Source organism: Eschscholzia californica, unplaced genomic scaffold, assembly GCF_041429995.1.
Source record: "Eschscholzia californica isolate CP2 unplaced genomic scaffold, dmEscCali1.0.p SCAF_2, whole genome shotgun sequence".
Classification (NCBI taxonomy): domain Eukaryota; kingdom Viridiplantae; phylum Streptophyta; class Magnoliopsida; order Ranunculales; family Papaveraceae; genus Eschscholzia; species Eschscholzia californica.
Window position 1 is genome coordinate 6,932,603 of NW_028238309.1, and position 12,407 is coordinate 6,945,009.

Here is a 12,407-nt window from a genome sequence, read left to right on the forward strand (position 1 = left end):
AGTGTCTTAATTGACGGTTATGTGTTTATCCAAATTCATGATGTATTGCATATTAGTCATGATTGTATCAATGTCATTCAAATGTAATGACTCTTGGAGCCCAATCTCAAAAAAAGAAAAAGAAAAAGATGGTGCATGGTACTCTCTTTTACCCTCGCTCCAACAAGGGACTCTCGACCTTCTTCTATCTTCTTAATTACCATTTCTCTTTCGTCATCTCCGCCAACATTTCTTTATCTTTAATTTCATCTCCGCCACCAGTTCTTCATCTTTGAACATTTCTTCGTATTCATCTCCACAATATCTTTTCATCTCCCCCCCCCCCCCAATTTAAAAAATGAATCTGATTTAGGAGATAAACCTTCAAATCAGACAAATCTAGTTTTCAAAAAAGAAAAACTCAAACCGATTAATTAGCTTGGATCCTTACTTTCCCCAACCAAATGAATGTGGTTTAGGAAAAACACTCTAAACCTAGATCAGTCTAGTTTGAGGGTTTCTTCGCTCAACCACACGAATCTGGTTTGGGGACTTCTTCCCTATACCAGATTTCACTTTTTTTGCAAAAAAGAAAAAGGTAGAAGTGAAGAGATTTGGTGGAGATGAAGAGATGTTGTGGAGTTGAAGATGATGAAATGATGGTGGGAGAAGAGAGAAGAAGGGCGACGCTCCCTCTCGTTGAAGTGAGAATTCAACAGAAATCAGACGAGAATTCTCTCCACAGTATTAGTTTTCTTTGCAACATTCACCCTCGCTATTATCAAGACAAACTACAAAAATTGGACAAAAGATAACAAAGGAGAATCCAAAATATAAGTCACCGAAAAATCTAACAAAAAATTTGTTGAAGGGGGGCCATTTTTGAAGTTGGACAAAATAAGAGGTCCATTTAGTGAGTTGGTCATCTTTAGAACCCAAAATGCTGTTGCCCACAAATGTTTTAAGTATTCCAAGAAAGAAGATACAAAATCTTACTGGGTTGACCCAAAGGCGAAAGCATGACAAGGCATGACAACATAATAGCATTCCAAATTTTGAATAGTTATGAAAATATATTCCTCTCAATGTGACCAGTCCATGGATTAAAGGCAAACAAAAGCATGGATGTGGAGTAGTATGGTTCCCACACAAAACACACACATCTCTCTCCTTCTCTCTCTTGGTGGAATAATAATAAAGAGGATAAATAAAACCCTAAAAGGAGAGGCAGGGAGGTCCATCCTCTGACTTCCACTACAATATAAACATTCCAAAACACAATTTAAAAACCAAAAATGAACAAAAAAAAAAAAAAGAAAAGTTAGATTCATAATCTAATGCCATCCACACACTCTCACACTCAAATACATTTTGAAATTCAATTATTCTCTTTATTCTTCTGTCCTTTTTATTTCTCTCTCTCTCTCTCTCTTTCTGAAAATAAAGATGGGTTCCAATACTGTACACATATTAACAGGAATAAAAACTACTTTATCCCCTCCTTCCTGCTAAAAGTCAGATACTACCAACAAATCTTTCTTCTACAAACTACTATATACTAAACCTTCTCTACCAAATTTAAGCACCTGTTTTCCATCACTAATTAGTACCCAACCTGCAATTTTGGCCAGCCTTGCTCAAGCTTAATCATTTTTTACTTTTGCTTCTGGCTGACCCATTACATTTGTTTATTTTTGGGTGTCTTTTTCTTGCTCTAATCTATGTCGAATCGGTCCCAACTTTATCGATATATCGGTTCTTTTTTTCAGCTTCTCCTGACCCTTTTCTTATCTATAAGTTCCACCAAATGTAGGTGTCCAAAAATCTGTACTGGCATCTGTTGTAACAGAAAATGTACTTGAAATCGGGACTAAACATAAGCCACGGCTTCTTAGATCTTCTCTTAGGCCTTCACCATCCTTTGATTTATCCAAATTCTGCATAAAATTATGATTAGTTTAGAGTAAATTGTGGATAGAAATGAACATGTACTCATGAAATCGTGTTTTTTTCTTCTGAAGAAAGTAATATAGTATATGTGTCTTCAACCCGAGACCTAAACAGTAGAAACCAACTTGGTAACCACTCCGGCCAAGGGTCGTACAGTAAGAACCGAACTTTGGTCTTCACACACAAATTGTTACCACCCACAACCTAAAGCATAGGGTTTCACAAAACTGGTATTTTATGAGTACTAGATATGCTATTGAGAAGAAAAGAGATGAAAGTAATTTTTTTACCTGTTGGTATTGTATTGGAGCTCCATTATTTTTCATGTATGGGTTACTTAAAATCTGATTTCATGAAAGCAAAAAAAGAGCATAAATAACTACTTAAAGAAGAGTGAAGGAAAAAAATCGGATTATTTTCTAAGTAATTAGTGTTAATTATTGAACTTACAGTAACTTGTTCATGTAAGAACTTGATATACTCAATCGCTTCGTAGAGAACAGATGCTGTATCAGTCTAGAAATAAAATGGTTTAAGTTAATTAATCAAAAAAGTAAACAAAAAAAGCTTTTAAGATCGAATTCGAAAAAGAAAGGGTTATCGATTACATTTTCCAATAAAAGAAAAGTAGAATCAAATTCAGATGTTATACCTTCCCGAAAGGCGAACACAATTGCTGTAGCGCAGTTATTCGGTCCCCTAGCTTCTCTTTCCGAACCTAAGAACAAAACCAAATATATTGTCATTCATGTCCAACCCTAACCATTGTGCCCTAGTGAAATAATTAGTGATTTCATAATACTTCTCCTAATATTTGCCAAGTATTATAGATTTCATCTAACAGTTCTTAAACCCTATATGCTTTTTATCTACTTTGGCAAAATATAGAAACCCTTATAAACCCTAATAAGGCAAAATCTATGTATAGTACCTTAAAAGTAGGTAATGGCGATGGCGTTTCGATTCGAGGTCTTTTTAGTGTTTGTTCACCACTGTTTTTCTTTGCCATTGATCCTGAATCCCTAACTTCACCCACCATTGGCTGCAAAGACAATTACATATCAAAGTTAAACAACAAAGTCTTTATATAGACACTATGATTATATGTATACTTAGTACTAGTAATTATGTTACCTTCAAAGTGAGGTTGCTACAATAATTAGGTTTTTGATCATCATCAAGTAGTATATTTGAAGACAGAAATTGGGTACTTTTTGGTGATGAGAAAAGACTAGAACTAATATCAGTCATGGTTGTCGTCGAAGAAGCGGGGTTCCAAAACTGAGTGTTATTAGAGAAGTGTAGTTGGTTATTACTAATAGTAGGTTGTTGTTCTTGTAGTTTTGTTGTTAACGGTAGATTAGGTTTAAGAAATTGAGGGAATTTCGGTGACCAAGAAGGCGATAATTCGTTAGGGTTTAACCCAAAATTCATTGAAGATGAATAATTATTTGAAGTTTGTTGAAGAACTTGTTGTTGATGATCAGCTATTGGTTCATAAAAACCATGTAATAATATCGAAGACGAACCGCCACCACGATTACAAGGATTAAAACTTTGTTGATCATCTAAACTAAAAACATTTTGTATATGCTTAAATTCATGAATTGATGATGTTGAATCTTCATGATTTTGATCATCACTTTCTTCAAGCATTGAATGAAAATTTCTCTCTCCAACTCTTCCACTACTACTACTATTTCTACTGCAAATTCAAAAAAAAAATTAATATAATTATGGTTTTGATTAATCTGAAACTTGGGTAATTAATTAGTAGATTAGAGATAGAATTATACTAACAGTAAAGTTTGGGTCCAATCAGTTGATGGAGAAGATGAAAGGTCAAAACCCATCATCTGTAAATTAGAGGAATCCATTAAAACTGAACTTTGATGATCATGAGATTCTGAAGAAGACCCTCCTCCTTGTTGATTATGTGGTATTTGGGTATTAGTAGGATGATCTGATTGATAATTAACAATTGAATTAGATCCAGAAACTGAAACTGAAGATGATTGTTGATCACATGATAATCTTGTACAACTACTAGTATTATTATTATTATTAGACCAATTACTTGATCCATAATTTCCAATATTATCAGTAAGAGTAGTTGAACAAGGTGATGATGAAGATGATGATACTGATAATCCATTTATATTCCTGCTTGATGAATTCCACCAGTTTCCACTGGAAATTCCACTCTGAAATTCTTCTGCCATATCCAAATCCACCCACCACACAATTCTTTCTTCTCTCTCTTGTTCTAGAGTACTTGTTGTTGATTGATATCTGCTCTCTCTCTCTCTTTCTCTCTCTAGCTCTCTAGCTGTGAGTTGTGAGTTGGGAGTCTCTTTGATTGCTTCTTCTTTTTGTTTTCTGCTCAATGGGATGTTTGATGAAAAATGATTCGGTACCACTTTCCCATATTTATATAAGACTTTTGGGTTGTACGGGCGGTTGAAACAACCCGGAATGATCAATCACTTTTGACATTTTTATTTCTTTTCTTCCCAATCCCATATCCCCCCATCCAGTATATTTTAGATTATTGAAATTTCAAAGCATTACATAATTATTATTTTTTTGAATTAGAACATTACATAAAATTGTGTTTTGAGATTATCGAAATGATGTTTTATCTATGTTTAAGTGAGATTCAGAGTTGTTCACCACCATTTGGCTTAGTGGTTGGACACCTATTCTGCATATCGATGATGGTTTTAAGGGGCTTTATGTGCATAAAATATGTGGTAAGGGGCTTTATGTGCATAAAATATGTTCATGTCTTTGATATGGTAGTTATTGAACTTACTAAATTCATGATGTAACTTTTTATTTTTATTTCTTGAGAACTCGACTATTACGTTAGTCGTTACAAGGCATTGATGATTTTAAGGGGCTTTATGTGCATAAAATATGTTCATGTCTTTGATATGGTAGTTATTGAACTTACTAAATTCGACTACTATCTACGTTAGTCGTACAAGGCATTGATGATTTTTTATTTTTATTTCTGAGAATTCGACTACGATCTACGTTAGTCGTACAAGGCATTGATACATCATGAAGAAGTGATGAGCACGATAACTGTTTAATCTAAACCACGAATGAAAGAGGCCTAAAGTCCAAAAACATGAAAGAGGCCTAAAACCCGACAACTATTGCACCAAAGGCCGGTAGACTCATAATGTAATATATTTATGGTATATGCATGACGTGTAATGATGTAATGAATCTTGAGTCCATATAAAAAATAAAGAAGAGAAACAAAATACAAAATAGAAACGTATTTAGAAGAAAATAAAGAATATAGAGAAGATTATGTCAAGTCGGATCTCATTAAAAAAAAGTCAAGTTGGTGGTTTATCGAATGAGTATCAACTAGACAAGAACAGCAATTGTACCGGTTAGCTATGTAAAGTGACTGTCGGAAGAGAAGGTGATACAGTCAAGTGTATGTTTTTGCCTAACTCTTTCACCGTCAGGAGATCTAGAGAGAGATAACAACCGCTCTAGGTACGTTTGTGAGAGATGTACGTACGAGAGGAAAATAGGAGAGAAATATAACAGTTGTTCAAGTTATGTATGAGAGAGAAGATTAAGGTGGGTGAGAGAGAACAAATGGCAGATGCAGGTTTCTCGATGGAGAATGTGATGCCATGTACACTGTTTTCTCCTTGTTTTATAGTGCCCTTTGGTCAGATGTCACTGAACAGCGGCAACCCCCTGTAACGTATATATTGGTGATTTCATTTGCTCATTTTCACCTTGAATATGGAAAGGTAACCAATGTATTGACGGGAAATGATCGCGGTGAATGATTTCGCACTTAGAAGACAACGACGAACCTTATCCGCGTATATTTCCTTTACCTCGAGAGCTCGGAGGTGAATGGATCAAACCCATTTGTCACCTAATTTGTGAGCTTGGTTATAGCACAAGCCCATTAATTGTGGATTTTTAAGAGCACTACTGATAGCGGATTTTGGCTCTTACAAAACAAAGATGAAGGTAGAAGAGAGAAAGAATGATGAGATAAAAGAAAAAAAAAACTTAAAGAAAGGTGCTTTTAAATGACTTTTTCGTCAATACATTGAAAATATAAACACGGGTGATCTGATACTTGGCATAAATTGGGAATTAAGCGGAAAACTGATCATAAAGACATAAACTAGGATGTCAAATGAAAAATCACCCTAATTTATACGAGTCTTGATTTAATTCAGCTGAAGCTTTCCCACTGCTTAATTAAGGTTGTGTTTGTTTTGGTTTTTCATATATGAAATCTGAATTGGGATACAGATTTTAGATGTTTGTTTTTCTCATTTAAGAAAATCTAAACTGTTAGCTGAATTGAACCTTTTTTTGAAAGGGTTGAAAAATAACCCATAATTTTCCGACTTTAAAATAAGTCTGAAATTGTTAAAGGACACTTATGCCTCTATGAATTAGAAATATTCTCATATTCAAATATTTTACCACCACTAAGAGAACATTACCACGATCAGACCACCACCACAAGCCACAATATCACCAGAACCACAGGAACACGCCGCCACCACCACGAACTAGACCACCACAAACCAGGCTGCCACCAACACTAGAAACCAGACCGCCACCATCGAAACCGACTGAAGGATATATTCCCTCGGTCCGAAGGAATGGTATCCTTCTAAGGGATGTCCTTCGATCAAGATGACAATGCGTACGATTTGGGGAATAGGATCATAATGACCTTATTTGGAAGATCATTAGTCCGGTCGAATTAGGGGTCGTAATGCTTAGCTAGAAGCCAACTACGATTGTCGGATAACTTCGGTAATCCGCGGCTAACATAGACCGGATCCTACAAGGGTTACACATAAGAGTGATGGTTTGAACGGAGAGATATTGACTAGATATAAAGTGGCAAATAAGTGGATTGGATCCATTATTTGAGGCCAAAAGGAGTTCGGAAGAGTCTGGACAAGTGTATATAACCCGGGCTAAAAAGGGAGCCCGGGGGTGCCCATAAAGGGGTCGGCCATGTGATGGCCGACCTTAGGAAGGGGCCGGCCAACACATGGCTGGTTAGACCCCTTGTGTGGGCCGGCCATAAAACCCATAGAGGCTTATATTGGCCGGCCACACATAAACCCTTTTAGGGTTTCGTATGGGACACAAAAAGATATGTCTTGAAGGAGATATTTTAGGAATCCTAGTTTGGGTCAAATACCTTCTCTATGGTCCCTATAAATAGACCTCCTTAAGACATAATTATGTACGGAAATCAAGAGACAATTCAAGAGAGCTTTTAGAGAGAAAAGCCAAAAGAGAGAAAAGGAATTTTCTTGATTATCTAGTCTAGAAGAAGGTGTTCTTCATCTCGACCTTCAAGAGAGTTCTAGCTAACTCGAAGGAGGGAGTTCAAGTCATACACTCGGTGTCTCGAGTAAAGGAACTACAATTGGAGTTCTTGATCTTTCGAATCTTGTCGGAATTTTTTTCGTGGGAAGAGATTAAAGGTAATCATCTTTCCATATCTAGTTCATTGATTAGTTCATGTATAATTAGATCCTGGGAGTCTAGTGTTAACATTAGATGTTTGAGATTCCGCAATAAACACTAGAAAAGGCGTGTTAGACACATCCGTAACCCTACACCGACAACCACCACAACCAGAAATCGATCACCACCACAAAATAGAGAACCACCAAAGTATAGGCCATCACAACAATACACACCACCAGATCTGGTGAAGGTCATAATGTTTGAATCCTCGCCAGATCCTTAACTTTGTCAAAGATCGGTTAGAGATAAAGAGAAAAATTGAGAGATAGAGAGAGACAGAAAGAACCCTCGCCGGATCTGGCGAAGATTTAACTTTGTTGATCTTCGGTTAGAGAGAGAGATAGAGAGAGGGAGGGAGAAGAAGCAAAAGAATCACCATTAATGCCTAATTGCAAAAGCTCATGTTCGACCGAGTAAGCCATCTTTAGAGAAATACAGGGAGGGAGGCAAAGAGAGATAGATAGATAGAAAGAAAGGGAGGGAGAGAGAGAATCCTCCAGTCCTGTGGGTTTTTGACCTTTTTAAAAAAAAGCCTGTGGTGAGAGATGTAGAAAAGGGAGGGAGAAACTTAAACAAGGGATGAGTAATAGATATTAGGTTTTCTTTGTCAAAAATATCACATAAAGGCATAATTGTCAAAATTTTAACTCATACCCATCACTCAGATGTAAAAAACAAATATCTAACTTGCAAAATAGTTCAGTCAATTCAGATTCAACCAATTCATTTGAGTCAATTCAAAATCAGTCAATTCATATTCAGACATATACAAAAAAACAAACACAACCTAAATTTATCTTTATGTGTTACTTGTTTGGATTTATTTCACATACATTCATCTTCTTAATTAAATCATAACTTGGAAAGTTTTAATTCCAAATTAAATCATATTTTTTAGGTCAATGCATTTGTAAGGGAAAGATCTAGTGACACCAGTTTAATGATCCTCTGTTTTGTTTGTGTTCGTTGTTTTAAGGTATACTAGTTTCGTATATATGGCCCAAGGTATGTATAATAGTCTCACATCACTTGGGGAGTATTCAGAATCCAGACCACTGTTGAGAGCTCAAGTTTATTAAACGTCGAAGCGTGACGTTAGAGTAACTCCAACCACACCTATCTTAGGTCGAAAAAAATCATTTTTTCATCCAAAATTTTCAGTCTCAGCACTAAAAATTCAGCTCTAACCTCAGCCTCTCTTGAGGCCGAAAATTTATGAATGTGGGAAACACGTGTGTGGACTTTTGTGGATGTGCGAAAAACGTGTTTGATTTTGTGTATGTACGAAACACATGTTTGAACTATTTTCGAAATAATTTTTTTTCAAGGTTGGAAAATTATTCGAGGACCGACGCGTTGGTGGGATGTATTTTAATTGTGAGTTTTTGTTAGAGTTAAAAAAATTAAAACTAATTAAATATTTTTTTGAAGAAAGATAAACTTAATTTCATAAACAAAAAATTGAAAGATCCTAGATCATAGCCGTTGATTTTATCCAACGGCTAGGACCTTTCCCAACATGAATGTAGGAGTCCCCAACGTTCATGTTGGGGGGACTTCAGCCGGCCCTAAAATAAAGGTTGTCTGAAGCAGTGAGAGTTCAAATTTATTAAAGTCCAGTCCTTTTTTGTTAATTGTAGAACTTAATTTTGTTGAGAACAATGTACATATCGATTGATTTTGCGTGGTAAAAATGGAAACCACGCGGGTGTTTGACTAAGATTAGATTGTTCTAGTTCTTCCTGACTCGCCTAAGTGGTGTAGGACTAAGTGTTGCCGAGATATGTGGGGCGAGTCTTGGATTCTAAAGCATACACCAAGAACAAAACTTTCCATCTTAGTAGCAACTAATTTGAGACAACATTGGGAAAGTCAGACATAGTTCTTCAACAAAAAAAAAAGAAAAAGTCAGACATAGTTAGTCACCTACTATAACCTTCTAACTCCAAGAACCGAAGGTTCACAACCCTTGTACAATAAGTATATACGTCAACACGTGTTTGACTTTTTATTTTTATTATTAGTATTATTTGACTTTCTTGCGAAATTCTTCTTCAAAAGTTATTCCAAGAACTTCTTAGCAATTAATATAGAAATGAAAGATATTATAGATTAGAAAAAACCTGTGGAGATTACAAGGATGTCATTGTCTTCCTTTGCGTAAAGAACATGGAAAAACCTACCAATCTCTTTTTGCAATCAAAAAAGATTTATCAAATCATCTATGCAAGCTTTGCGAAGCTTAAAAACTTTGAAAAACATGGTATATAGACCAATTCTCATATGATCATATAGTTTATTTTTAAATAAACCGATGTAAATTCAGATAAACAGTATATGATATTATTTTAAAGAAACTCGATCATCCCAGTACAAGGGGAGAAATAATTCTCGTACATTGGAAGTAAATTAGATCGTTGTAGTGTATATGGACAACGAGTTTGGGTATTAATAGGGCAACATTAAATAGAGTGATTTGGCAGAGACAAAGAAGAAAGAGATGGAGAGCATAAACGAAGAAAACATTGAGAGAAAGAAAAAAAAATTGAAGTGGGGGATATTAGATACATCGAAAAGTAGATATTTGCGAGAAGGCAACAAGAATTAAGAGACAAAACGTGGGAGGGAAAATGAAGAGACCAAATTGTGGGTCATTAATGTCTTATTGGTCGCCCCCTATATTAACTTACTAGACTATCAAAATGAAACTATAAAAGTAACCGTACATGGTAAAAAAAAATTTGAAGGCGTGGTAAAGGAAACAAAGGGAGCAAAAGTTAGTAAAACAATAGTTCTGGCGTCAAGACCATTAACACTACATCCAATTGTTTTACAAATATAACTACTATTGTAGTATAGTGTTTGTTGCAATTATTATGTTTGATCTTTCTCCCGTAATAATTCAAATTTGTCAATGAAGCCACAGATGTAGAGAGATTTCTAAACTGGTAACTAGTCTTGTGGTGAGAGACCTTTACGACACACAATTTGTACCTCCCATTACACTATCTTTGACAAACAACTCTATTTATTGAACACATATTTCTCTTTTCGAGTAGAGTGGACGGACTACCAATCCAAGAGAATGAGATTAAAAAAAAAATTAAATTAATTTGTACATAGTTGGAGGGCTTTTTACCAAATTTCAGTTTGAGCTATCTTCCCAAATCTGAGCTCTTTCAATACTCAAACTTCAGCTCCTTATACAAGTGGACAAATCTATAATTTATTGAACATTTGAGGAGGTGATGACGTATGATGCATCTCATCCGTCCTCATTTTTTATTATCCAATCTCGTAATGCGTTGTGATACGGCGGTTTACTATCGGACGACTCTGAATCCGTTAACTTTGAGACTGTGACATCCTCACTGAGAAGAAACAGGTCAACGTAGGGCCCATATTAGAGCGTGCGCGCGTGCCTCGTTAACTGGGCCATGAATAAGAAAATAGTCAAAATTAGAGGAAAGAATTCTTCTATTGAATCATTTCGCGTACCACACACGTACCAATTTTGACTTCTCCTCTTCCCCTAAAATTTCAAATAACTTACTTCGACTAATAACTATATTACTAGTACTTTCGGTCTTATTTTCTACTTTATTGCGTTTGAATTCTACAAAAGAGAAAAGAAATTTGAGATGCTATTGGGTTATTTTATTCTTCTTATCCTATAATCAACGTAAGCGACAGAGAAAGGGAGTAAAAAGTAAAAACTATTTTTTTTCTTCTATCTCTTATACCTTTTCGATACTTTGCCGACGTGACTTCATTTTCCATACTTATTTTTTTCTCTTTTATCCATCTTTTTTCTCCTTTACCTTAACATTTATCGAAATTTAGAAACAATAAATCACCATATCTCGAAATAAAAATCTTAAATTCTCAAAAAAAAAAAAAAAAAGTAAACTTCACATTGTGCTATGTTTTACGCTAAAATTAATGTTTTCAAGTGTAATCAATTTGAAAAAGACCTTGATATATGTTGTTTTTCTATTAATTATAACTTGTATACATTCAAAAAATACAATGCAAATTGAAATTATGAATTGAATGAAAAATTAAAATGTTAAAAGAGAAATTATTAATTGATAGAAAAATTCATGGAAAGACCAAAGTTAGAGCGTTATGTCGACCGTGAACTTACAAATTGGATAAAAAAATTTATGAAAAGACCGAAGTTAGAGAATTATATCGGGCGCAGTCATATGAGATGGAAAAAAGTAAATATAATAAGTGTAGGAGTGTTTTCGTATTTTTAAGTGTAAAAAAGAAGATTTCATTAATATCTAATAAAAAAATGAGGTATCGCTAATTGGACATTGGAGGTGAGGAGGTATCGATAAATTCCATTTTTTTGAGAAAAACTAGATACATAAAACAATAAAAGGTACATTGTTCGAAACTCAAAAGACAAAGAATGAGGACCCTCAAGTCATTCGAGAGATTACAATGCAAAAGTTAACTTCTGGGGGCTAAAAGTAAAACACCGTCAAATGTGAGAAGGTGATGCGGCGAGGTTGCGTGCCTCGGTGTTGCTCTTTTTGGCGCAATGCAAGTAGGTAATGTGAAAGCAGGAGGTGAAAGCACGTGTTTTGTCTAGATCAACTGATAGACGTTAGGGAACCGTTGGATTTTCATTTGTCAATATAATTCTCTTTATCCGCACTTTTGTTATTTCACATTCTCTTGTAAGTTAATAACTTGAGTAAATTTGATGCCCATGAAAATATGCAAAATTAGAAGTCCACTCACTCAACTAAACTGTTTGAGTCAGTACTCACTCAACTAAACTGTTTGAGTCAGTACCCAAATTATGAGAATTGTGAGAATAGTCTCACATGGGAGAATGGGTAACTAGCAATCAAGAATATAAAGTATAAGTCCTCTCCACTCATTGCCAATTGATTTTGAGTTGGATGACC

The 12,407-nt window shown here is 35.1% G+C and overlaps 1 protein-coding gene across 1 annotated transcript; it reads right to left on the reverse strand.

Annotated features, from left to right (window-relative positions):
• Positions 1-1,275: 1,275 nt before the first annotated feature.
• LOC147555749 (transcription factor bHLH112-like) lies at positions 1,276-4,323 on the reverse strand. Its single transcript, XM_086663903.1, has 7 exons — positions 3,730-4,323; positions 3,064-3,634; positions 2,861-2,971; positions 2,582-2,647; positions 2,380-2,445; positions 2,220-2,273; positions 1,276-1,916 (listed from the first exon to the last, which is right to left on the reverse strand). Exons 1-7 carry the CDS (start codon positions 4,149-4,151, stop codon positions 1,767-1,769), a joined length of 1,440 nt encoding a protein of 479 aa, XP_086520029.1. The 5' UTR covers positions 4,152-4,323; the 3' UTR covers positions 1,276-1,766.
• Positions 4,324-12,407: the final 8,084 nt, after the last annotated feature.

What these genes read in the sequence shown, in the direction of transcription:
- LOC147555749 (XM_086663903.1), bottom strand. Translation starts at nt 4,151, where the DNA reads ATGGCAGAAGAATTTCAGAGTGGAATTTCCAGTGGAAACTGGTGGAAT. An exon ending in CGCCATTACCTACTTTTAAG is followed by an intron (nt 2,648 to 2,860) that starts GTACTATACATA and finishes TTTTGTTCTTAG; the next exon opens with GTTCGGAAAGAGAAGCTAGG. An exon ending in TGTGTTCGCCTTTCGGGAAG is followed by an intron (nt 2,446 to 2,581) that starts GTATAACATCTG and finishes TTTTATTTCTAG; the next exon opens with ACTGATACAGCATCTGTTCT.